We start from the raw sequence: 12,023 nt of genomic DNA on the forward strand, positions 1-12,023 counted from the left end.
CGGCTCCCCATCTCTGTTAGCTTTTATTTGGCGGTGCAACTGCCATGTAAAATCTGTCGGAGAGGAGACTCGTAATCCCCATGACAGTGCTGCCCTGGCGGATTAAGACAGCTGGCACTGCCAGGTCGGCAAAAAAGTGGTGGTGCCGGCGGTCCGACCATAGCTCATTTGCCATGGTCATAATGTGGAGGCTGGACTGCCACATTGGCAGCGATCCGACTGCCACCGCGAAACTGGCCGTCCTAAGACCACCAGACTTGTAATGAAGGTCGAAATGTTCTAATTTAATAAATAAACACTCTTCCTAGATACTTACTTCTGCTGCACTAAGGTCTTGATAATCAATGATCTGATATTTTTCACCAACTGTCACGCCCAATGGAGGAAAGCCTTATCCTCTGTACTCAAAATAACTTCCACCAAGAAGTTTGTGCACAGCCTCAAACTTGCTATGGCACCCTCATCTGTATACAATGCTGAAACCACCATTGCTATTTACAACAATGGCACTGTACTCATCCAATTATCTAATCGCAACCTAGAACACATTGACGATCTCTTCTGCTACATTCAAAATACAAGAGGCAAAGATATAATCCCAAACACCTTGTCTCTGCAACCAACTAAAAAAAATGATTGTTGATACATTTCAGGACTACTCTTTGGCAAAGATTTTAGTAAACATTTTTGTGTCAAGATATTTCACAGTACCTTCACAGCCTTTCTCAATTATGCCTTGGTTTCTCCTCATGAAAGAAGTTAGACACTGGTGGGATGCCGCCCAGAGCCTTTTTTTCAAATATTTTTATTAGGTTTTCGACTTGCAAAAGTCGTAACATAACATGCATCGTTTAACAAGAGCATATTGGCGGCGGTAAACTTACAACAATCATCATTAACCCTGGCAGGTAGTAACCAAACGAGGTAAGTAACGGGTTGATGAGGCAGTCTGCCCGGTCCTGTACCAGGAACTACAAATGACAGTAAGTTTAGTAATAACCGGTAATTAATTAATTGATACAAGGTTAAAGGGCTGCCGTGTACAATAATTACCAAATGTTGGACAAAGAAGCGAGATACACAAATAATAGCCATCACAGGGCATCAAAAACAAGCCTTAGTAAAACCAGAGCATCTAAGGCGGGTGCAAATCATTGTGGAATATAGCTTGAAATTCTATCATGTGTCAATCCACTCCTTATGAGAAGGCCCTCTTACCCTTTCCTTGTGCTTCTTTGCATCCGAGTGCTTTGCTTTCTGCGTCTCCCCAGGCCAGTAAGGTCCATTCTGGAACACACAGAGGGTAAGTAGTCTTCCAGTGCCTTGTATTGCGTGCTTTGCCATTAGCATAGTGAGGTCTAGAGAACAAGCTGTTAACGTACGCTTTTTAGAGAATCAAAACAACCCCACACCACATGCCTCCCATGTGTTTAGGGCAATGGTTTAAACAAGCTATGCTAGGTGAATTATAACCACAATTCAATAACCAGACCAGGATGGGCCACACATATGCAGCATGTTGTTTTTCCACAAACCCACAGTGTACACAGGTTACATTCCACCCCAGAAAATATTCATTAATTTTGGCCAAGAAGAGGTAAGCTCTATGTAAAATGTTAACCTGTGTGAAGTTAAATCTGCCATTCCTAGACGCCACTGAGTGGTAGGTCACCGTGCTCTCCCATACTTTATCATGTAGACGCCTGTCTCGCTCCGTTTGCCACTGGTCCCTCAGGGTTACCTATGAGATGTGTCTATGCTCTCCGAGGGCCTTAGCAAGCTAGCTGATAAGTCAGTGCCATGTCCCTTAGTGTTGAGGGTTTGAAGGACTGTGTGCGGCTGTGACTTTTCTGTCACTATGTGTCACTGCAGTCGGAGACGTGGAGTGATGTCAAAGCCCTGTGTACAGTACAGTCCACCAAGTCTAAGTGCCACTGCAGTGTAGTCCCACCAACACTGGTGAGGGCAAAAAGGAGAGGAGAGATTGGGCAGCGCTGTCTGGTACCTCATAGTATTTTTTATTGGAGCTGAAATGAGCCTTCTAGTATGAAACTACACAGTGGGAGCCATTTAACACAGCCTGATCATGCACACTACGTCTGCCTATCCTGGGCCTCTCCAGCTCTATGAAGAGGTAATCCCATTCTAAGGAGTCAAATGCTTTTTTAAGATTGAGTACCATGCAGGCCGCTTGTAGCCACTATTGGGGAGCATGCTCATTGATCCTAAAAACCTGCTAAGACTGAGGAAGGTACTTCCTCAGCATAAAACCTTTCTGATCAATATTAATAATAGAGGATAAGGGAGGCAACAAGCAAGCAGCTAGTATTTTACTGAAAATCTTGTAAGCAGTATTAAGAACCACTAGTGGCCTATAGGAAGCTAGATCACTGGCTTCTTCAGAGGGTTTAGAAATTGAAACAAGAAGACCATCCATGACAGAGGGACGAAACCTGACTTCATCAACCACTGTCTGACATAAGCCTTCAAGGTTTGGGACCAATAGTTCAGAGTACAGTTTATAGAATATGTCTGGCAGCCCATTTATGCCAGGTGTTTTATGTGTGGTCAGAGTATGTATTGCTCCACTCTATCCTCCCCCATCTCAGATCTCAGATAATGGGGTATCCAGTTCCCTACACTGGTCATGTGTAATTGCCAGGCAATGGTAGATCATCAAGAAAACTGAAAAATTCAATGTCGAAATAGTCATGCAAAGTGGTGTAAAATGTTGCTTAATATTGCTAGGATGGGCTATGTATCTCAAATTGGATGTTGAGGAGGTCATTTGGGGAAGTCGCATCTGCATGATAGGGAATTGCATGCTGTCCTATTTAATCAGCCAAGCCAACAGACCACCGGATGTATCAGCCTCCGCATGGGTCCTCGCTGTATACTTGATGTGTACAATGAATGAAATATTAGATGCAATGCACGCTATCCAAGTAAATCAAAAATACAGGCTGTGCAGTGAGGAATAGAACAAGTATATTGTGAACTTTGGGTTCCCCTGCTGCTGCCCATCCATCAGATCCCAGTGTTTCAACCACTGGGCCAGATGTGTGTTATGCACAGTCAGCACCTAGGAGGAATGACCTGTCCATATTCTTATTTAAGATGCAATTGAAGGCACCTCTCAACTACCAGCAAATCCCAAAGCATTGAGCCAATATACCACATAAGTTGCAGAGAAAGTGGACTTGTCGATATTAGGAGCATAAATGCTGCAGATCACCAATGGACTACCATCAAAACTGCCTTTTATCAGAGCAAATCTACCCTCTATTTATGGTGATTGCATAGGTTAAAACTGGAACGCCTGGCCTTATCCAAACCAATGCCCCCATGAGAGAATGCTGAGATGTTCGTAGAGAAGACTCATTCCAGGGCATGAAGCAGTAGTACCTGACAGACCAAAGAACCCCTGCGGTCATGTGACATATGCATTGTATCAGTCTTGCAAAGGTAACTGTCCCCCCAGCCTGGGCCCTACGATCATTCTTGCCTGCTAGTTGAAACAGGAAAAACAAGAAAAAAATACAGCAACAGAAGAATAGTGGAATAGCAAACAGTGATATTATGGGCAGAGGGCAACTGGCATTCAGTCCAGAGCTGTTAGTGTAACTGTACATCTACAAGTGGGAGCTGATGCCCAGGGGATGCTGCAAGCCTCAGCAATGCTAGGGACAACAGAGATACTGTATAACCTGTCCCTTAACTAAATGCTGATAAGTTGCACAAGGCATCATTTATCAGAGGGGGAAACACTGGGACCCATTCTGCCTTTAGGTTGATCAGCATTTGTCTCCCAATTACGCCCAGCGTGGATCCTGTCGGCTACTAACAAACTGTGCCATATGGAGGTGGGCAGAGTGTAGCTTTGTAAAGAGAAAATAAGTGAAAAATTGTGCTGTCACATCTGGAAAGTCCGCTGATCCAGTCAAAGATAGAGGTGATGAATTAAAGTCCTCCTCGCTCAATGTCCCCTGTCATTTGCGGCCCGAGGACATTTGGTTGTAGCGGAGAGATGCCACCGCCTGAAGCGCCAAGTGTTTGTCTCACTCCACTTGATCTGCTAATGGCTGGAGTCCCCTTAAGAAGAGTCTGAGGGACCTGTGGTTACATTGCCTGTTCTATCCTGATAGATGCATTGTGTGTTATGCTGTACTGCACAATGGTGTGGGCTCTCCGTCCCCACCTAAAGGCCAGAGGAAGGACACTTCAGCAATGTGTGACTACACACAAAGCCTACAGAGACTGCTTGAGTAGGGGCGTCCCAAGGCACTGCTACGAAGTGGTCCAGGGCTACCCGGGAAGTACAGACCATAAGTGCACTGCATATCACCTTTCAAAGTTCACCATCAGAAGACTACAAAAAAATCCAGCACTGCTTAAGTGGCATACATGCTGCACTTGTATCAAGGAACTTTCAAAATGACATACGGTCAGTAATGGTAAAGTACACAGGTTTCCGGTACATTTCCTTATTTGCTTGTCACAATTATTGAGGTAAATCAGGGAATGCCTACAGTCACTGTTACCTGCCGGCAAACACCGGGTAATTCAACATTATTAAGACTCAGAAAACTCCAACATTGAGAGCTAGCATGATGAAGTGAATTGCTTGAGCGGACAGGTTTGGAAAAACATACTCTGACAGTATCTGTGCGACCATCAGCAAAACTGTGCAACAGCTGTCCACAAAATAAGGGGACCCGAAACAAGTAATGAAGAAAGATGTTAAGATACAGTAGAAAACAATTATAATACATGAATGAACTATACTTTTAAACACGTTCCTTCTTTTCTTATTACAAGAAAGTTCTGATATCAGACCTCACTTGTAATACAAAAAATAAGAATAAGGCCACTAGTGTCATGTAATCAGTTATTACAGGCATTCATGACGTCACCATAAAACTCTTCACGAGCCCAACATCCTTGTAAGAACAAACGAAACCATGGAAACAGCTTCTCGCTGAGAGTCCACCTGGCATCACTGCAGTCCCCCTTGCTACACAAGCAGGCTACCCTGCTGCAATAGTCAAGCAGCTGAAAGCAAACACGAGTGTGAGCGAACAGTCGGAACATGGCAGGAACCAGTCCCACTGTGGGAATGTACTCCGGATTCTTTCTTTTGCATCAACAGTACTGAAAATGTAAAGATCAAGTTGAAAACCGCGTACTGATACCCAGAGCATGCTTTGGAGAAAAGACGAACAATGTTTGCGAATCACTCAGTCAAAATACACAGTGCGGTGTTGGACTGAAATGTCGAGCACTCCGTCACAGCCAGATGGGTCAGCTTGGCAAAGCAAGTGTATGGGCTGGATTTGTGTTCTCCTCACAGTCTATGGGAGCAAATAAAACCATAGCACAGAAACTGTTCCTTGAAAGCTGGGCCATCTGATAGCGCCAGACTCAGAAATTCCAGTTCAGCACTGGGTACAGTCAAACACGGCTACCTTTGACATCTGCTGATGTTGTCACTATGGAATCAAACTGAAAACAACAGCACAACACAAACTTAGTGGCATAACGATACTAGAAACACCTCACGTGGGATACAATGTATTATAAGGAACACGTGACCCCCTCACCGTATGAAAGGAGGATGCTGCACAGCACTCCGCCTTCTTTCTTGTACCTCTACATTGTCACAACAATGGTCATATACTACTAGGTTCCTGACTTCCGAAATGTAGATGTATTTTCTTTCATACAACTCAAGTCTATTTCATCCATGATTACCATCGACCTGGTTGTAGTTCTAAGCATTCATTACTAATAATATACTTCACTAACAATGAAGGACAAAACACAACTGTGAGATTTCTTTAGTGTCAACAAACTGCAAAGTATGGAGATTTTGCTCATTATTAGTACTATATTTTCAATATCCACAATTACAGTTATCAATGTGCCAATTTAAATGTGTATTTGAAAAATATCTAATAAAAGCACGGGGCTTTTTCTAAAGTAACTCTTAGCCAGTCAACAAACACATTCTCAAAATGGTTGTAATCTTTTTCTGCCGGAAGTGCCTTGGACTATGGTTGCTAGACGACCCGTACTGTTTATTGCCTGACATATCCAAACACCTGCAAAGCAATGACTGCATTTACGTCAATTATCTACAAAATCGATGTACCTGTCTTTTCAGGCTTGCGTTTCAGACTTTCATGCGCAGGAAGACATGGACACGGGCCTTCACAACGCATTGTGATCATTTTGCCAGAAGAACAAGAATGGAAATCCAGTTTGCACTGCAAAAATAAAATGAAAAAACATTAGCAGAGTTTATAATGGGTCACGTTCATTTATAAGCCATAAAAAACAGTGATGTCTTCAAAGACGTTTACAATTATTGGCAACCTGTACCTGTACACACCACACAACCGCAGGGGCGTCTCCTCTGCAATGGCACAGGAGCATCGCCCCCCTGCCCAAGAGCCAGGAGATGAAAAATGAAACAATATTTCCATTATCATTTTATTTTTCATCTGCTGGCACAGCAAGCAGTACAGGGAGGGGCCGGGCTGAGTCACGGGAGGTGTGAGGAGTACAAAGTGCCCTTAAGTGCGCATGTGTGTTTGGACGGCCATCTCAGGCCGGCCAAACACACATGCACACTTTGGCTTCTCCAGCATGGCTGTACTTAACAGCCGGGGTGAAGAAACTGCACAGACCCCGGGGTTGTGTCTGAGAGGCAGTCCAAGCCACTTAGATCAAACCCTGGTGCTGCTTTGTTGCTAGCTTTTGTGCTTTCGTGCTTGCATGAAAACAGCACCAGAATTGCAGGGGAGCCTGTGCTGGTGTCCCTTCGAATGCTGAAACACCAGAAGAGGAGTGACGAGCGAGGCGGTGGCGGGACTGAAAAGGTGAGTGTTTTATTTTTTTTAATTGTATTTCGTTCTTCACCCCTGCCCTCCCCCTTTGTGATTTGTGGTGGCCACTGCTGCACAACTGTGAAATATGGAGCTGTTGTTCATCTGCTGTGTGGCTCTAATACTTGAGGGATGCCCTGAAGCTCCCCATGAGAGTTAGTGGAGTAAAACACTCAACACCCTCTACCTAATCTCTTGGCCCCTGGAAGACCCAACCACGGCCCTTATATGCCAGGGGGACTTGCAAAAAACTGAAAAAGTGGCCCTCTAGCATGGCTATGAATCTGCAACAGCAGCTCTGGCCCGGCAACTATAGGGTGCCAACGGCAGATGTAGGTTAAGACAGAACGCCACTGTGGGAAGGGTGAATCCTGGAGGGTCTCTGGAAGATTGGTGTCCCATCGCAAATGACGTACAGGTGGGTTCACTAACTATGAACTGCTCCTGGTTGGCACTCAGTCGGTAAGAATGTCAATGGGGCATTTTGCCCATGCACTTGTGTTTGCAATTTTGTGCAGGAACTCGGGAAAATACATTCACTCATTTTGAACTGAGGCCACGGCCACATGCACTCATTGAACACTCACTGTCACATTAACATTAAACGTTTGTATTCACAGTGGATATTACAAAAGTAGCGCCACACATGTTAATGTAGCAGAGGACAAAAAACAGGAACAAACATCTATTGTGCATCCAAAACAATTTCTAGTCTGTCCCTAGGTAGGAAGCTATGTCTGCAGAGAAACGTCAAGAACATTTTGGGGGCATAGTCAGCTACAATGAAAGACTTCTAATAGCAGTAAGTGATAGAACTGTTGTTTTTATGAGAGTACAACAGATTTTACAGTACATGAACCACAATTTAACGCCTCATTAAAGCAGATGAAATTTCTACTCCGCTACATGAAACAGTTTCCACTGCACACCAAATCAATACGCTCAGATTAAATATTTTGACAGGGAGTTATGCCATTATTGTAAATGACTGAAACATATTAACAAGGAAGCCACACATCCGGGTTATACTTGTTTGCAGGTACAACATTCGGTTGGGCCGCCTGGGAAAGTACCTTTACATTTCTCATATTGTTTCACCCGGCATTAATGCGAGCATCCGTGGTGCCTGGTCACAGGGCATTTATTAGAATCTAAAGTAGTTCCACGAGTGTACCACCCCGCTGTACTCATGAATGGCTTTGTGATTGGCCTGAAACGCCTAACTCCCTATTAGTAAAAGGGTAAAGAGGGAGCCGTACTTTTTATTTGTGCTAACTGTATATGATAGCCCCTCAATATTTCCACTTCATTCCCATTTAGGGTGTTTCTGAACGAATTCACAAAGCCATTTAAAAGTACCTAATGTAGTACTACCACTTCATATACTCATAAATGCCCTTGACGATCTGACCCCGTATTTCTAAAATAAAGCAAAATATATTTTATCATAAAGCTCTTTTTCATATGTTCAGATATAGTGGCCATTGTCTCAGAGCCCCAAAAGAGATGAAGTTTCTCCCCCCTGTGCTAACTCTAAAACCCTTAATTAGATTGCATATATTGTGCCCCGCCTCCCTATTTGATATATCAGTCCCTTGAACATTATAACAGAACTGAGTAAAGTCATGTTGCTGCATTGCTAGAGCCTTCATCAAGATACCTGCATGCTTCTGAGACAGCCTATCTCTACATTGATCCTGGTTACGAGTGGCCTGGTAGATGGTATGATATTTATTGCACCTGCTAAAATCCAACTTTTCACCACGTAGTAATTTTTTGGGTGTGATAAATACCATCTAATTACAACTTTTTAGTTTTCGGAAATAATCTCCAGATGTTGGTGTTGATCACACCAAAATCCACATGTTAAATTCTGGGTGTGTTCCCTTCATAAACATTTGCAGATTTGAGCTGCTGATATTTATCACAAAACCCATAACTGCTACATGTGCGGTTCAAGGATTCCTCACATACCACAATTAACCAGATCGGTTGTAATGAGGCTCACAGTGAACTATTAGGTTCTTCGCTTTCCGACCCCCTGCTAGAGCCTGCGAACTGCTGACCATGATTCAGATCCCAGAGAAAGCTGCCTCCATCCCAGCAGACACAGCACCAGTTAACATGAAATTGGTGTGATGCTTGGCAGATTCCAGAATAAATTGTGCCTGTGGTTGCCGGTGAGTTCGACCAGCAATTTTTTGGGCACTGGGACTTATTTTTCATCATCAGATCACGACCCAGAGCAAGACAGAGAAAAGAAGCAAAGAGTGGAAAGAGGAAGCGACAGATGGAAATACAGTGGTAAAAGGAGGACTCGGAGATGAAAAGGGAGATACAACAGTGTAATACAGGGTCAGGCATAGTGTATTGGTGGATGAAAGAGACATGAGTTGAAATAAAGACTGGACAGCCATAGTAATCTGGAATGCGACACTTGGCAGCACTGGCTTCGAGCTTTTTAGAAAATCTTGGGCCCGGAACTCATAATTTTGCAAATTAGGCACTGACTATGCTATTCACCTGGGCAAACATTAATGGCTGATAGATTAGACAGTGGCATTAGACAGGCTTTCCCCTGGCGGGAGCTCTCAGCACCTCACTGGTCGGTGAGAGAATGAAAATACTCAAATACTTTTTATAATGATACTTTACATTGCATGAAATGTCGCCTCTGTGCTTCATTCCTTTGCTTCATTAAAGATGACTATTGCTTTGCACTAGGTGGGCTTTATAGGAATGCTAAATCTTACTATTCCATAACACAGAGGCCATAAAAGAAAATTCAAATAGATGTGATATTAATGCCAGAAAGTATACCTCCTAAGGGACAGTTATATATATCCTTTGGATTGCACGCCTTACTGTTCTTCACTCGTACTGTTTCAGAGAACACATCCATCGGCAGACATGCCTCACCGCTTTCCACAAGGATTTGTGGACTCTGAACTGTTAGGCCTAGAAACATGAGAAATACATGTTGCAGGAGATTGTTTGATCACTCTAGCTCATACCTTCATTTTTTTCATTTACTCTCTGACCACAGTAAAAAAAAAAAGATAAATATATCCTGCAGAAACAAGGAGTGGACAGATGTGTTCAAGAACAAATGTGTTCTACTGAGATCCAGTGTGGACTCGTAAGACTCCTACACCTGACATCATATGACATCTCACATGCCATCAGAGAGATCTTGGACATAAAAGTAGGCAGGCATTTTACCAGTGGCTGTGTTTCTGCTATTAATCAGCTTAACAGCGATGCTGCTAGTTCAGAAGTTGTTGGGATCACGCAAATAATAAAGTTATTGGGTGTATGGAGTCTTTGAGAAATGAGGAGTTGGACCTCTACATTTTTTAATTCACATTTCCTTGAGGAGGAGACATGGGAAGGACCAGAGGATGGGGATGCCTGGCTGAATTAGTTTCAAGAACCAAAAAAAGTGATTCACTACTACGAAAACAATAATACTTGTCTTTGAAGAAAAATAGAAATAATCTAAGGATTCCTGGGCCACAAATCCTCATTACTCTGTTACAGTTTAGCAACTCTTGTAGAACGAATGTCCTGAAATGGATCTGTAAGGACTAACGTCTCCTTTTTTGTATTTTAAATACTTTAAAATCCCTTAAAAGCGTGTACCTTTTTGGGAAAGTAAATCAGAAATTCGGAATAAGGGTCATGAATTAAGAAATGTTTATTTTACTCATATAAATGTTTGGAACACTAACAACTGACAAACACTTAACAATGGAGGCATAATGACATGTGATAGCACAAAGAAAGGCAATCGAAAGGTGCACTTAGACTCTGGCCAAGGAATTTATTTATTAGACATTGGAGAGCCCAATGTTTATATGATTTCTGATCTCATATTTAGGTATATGCGTTTAGCCATTACAGATCTGCTCCTTAGTTAAGTTTTGAAATTCAACAAATATAACAAAGTGCCTCTTTTTCGGTTGCTGTCATTACACATACAGGGTACCGAAAGGCACTGTGGATTTCAGAATCAAGGTCCAAGTTATTTGTTTTTGGTTGTAAGTCTCAACATACTGCACTAATCCAAGCAGCATGATGAGAATGTATTCATTTTTTAAAACAAGTCTCAAAGGGGCTTTGTGTCATGTATACTACACTGTCTGGTCTGTGTTTTTTATTTCGGTAGTGAGTTCAAAATGTAATCCCACCTATCAGTCAGATTCCTCAATTTATTTGCTTGTACCTTAAATATCTTGATTCCCTTTAGTGTAGAGTCTTATACACAAGCAGACAAAAGCTGATGGGAGGAATGCTTGCAAAAGTCAAACCACTGGAAATTGCTCTAGGTATCATTCCAACCCATCATTCTTTTGCCCACCTTGCTACCTCAGATTGGAGATAAGCACATGCTAATTATTATTGGTTGTGCTCCAATAGGAACAGTCGAGCCCTAACAGGGCCGTCATTAGGGCAGTGTGACTGGTGCAGCTGCACTGGGCACTGACGTGGACGGGGCACTGACATCAGGGGGCCACTTTGTCGAGAAATAACATGCGATTTAAAAGCACCTGCTGCAAAGTTCCTTGTGCATCCAGCTCTCAGGCAGCAATAAATATGTCAGGTTAACTATTGCGATTAATGTTCCTGCTAGACAGAGAAAGAGGGAGAGTTAAAATTTTTATCTAGCAGCAGTTTTGATTCGCCATAAAGTAGAGAGTTAATGCACCCATTGCAAAAAACGGTCTGAATTTTATGTGAATAGCTTGGTGGAGTAGTAAAGCCATCCTTTATCAGCAATTTAAAACAAATTAAAGGTATGTGAGATAGGTGCTATGGATAGGTGAGGGGCTCTTTTGCTGCGATATAATGAGGGGTTCAAGAGGTGGTCTGGGGGAAGTGCGGCACCAAAAAAGATTGTTGCACTGGGCACCGCCAGCACTAAAGATGGCCTTAAGCCCTATCCTTCAAGCATAGCCCTCTTTGAACCCGAACAGAAGCAACCTAAGACTGTTTCTTCACTGACTGGGGCTTTTCTGTCAGGCATAGCCTGGTTTCAGTGGTGCAGTCACCTTTGGACTCACATCTGGCAATACCCTTGCCACTAGGGCCATAATATCAAACAGAAATAGGTAATAGGAGGAATCTTCCTAATAA

At 43.0% G+C, this 12,023-nt stretch overlaps 1 protein-coding gene across 1 annotated transcript in view; it reads right to left on the bottom strand.

Moving 5' to 3' along the window:
- Nucleotides 1–12,023, bottom strand: part of SPOCK1 (SPARC (osteonectin), cwcv and kazal like domains proteoglycan 1) — a 1,898,920-nt gene that overhangs the window by 575,093 nt on the left and 1,311,804 nt on the right. The window contains exon 6 of the mRNA XM_069199218.1: nucleotides 6,152–6,266. Coding sequence (XP_069055319.1) covers nucleotides 6,152–6,266 — 115 coding nt within the window. The remainder of the gene's footprint in view (nucleotides 1–6,151; nucleotides 6,267–12,023) is intronic.

This window comes from Pleurodeles waltl, chromosome 7 (assembly GCF_031143425.1).
Source record: "Pleurodeles waltl isolate 20211129_DDA chromosome 7, aPleWal1.hap1.20221129, whole genome shotgun sequence".
Classification (NCBI taxonomy): domain Eukaryota; kingdom Metazoa; phylum Chordata; class Amphibia; order Caudata; family Salamandridae; genus Pleurodeles; species Pleurodeles waltl.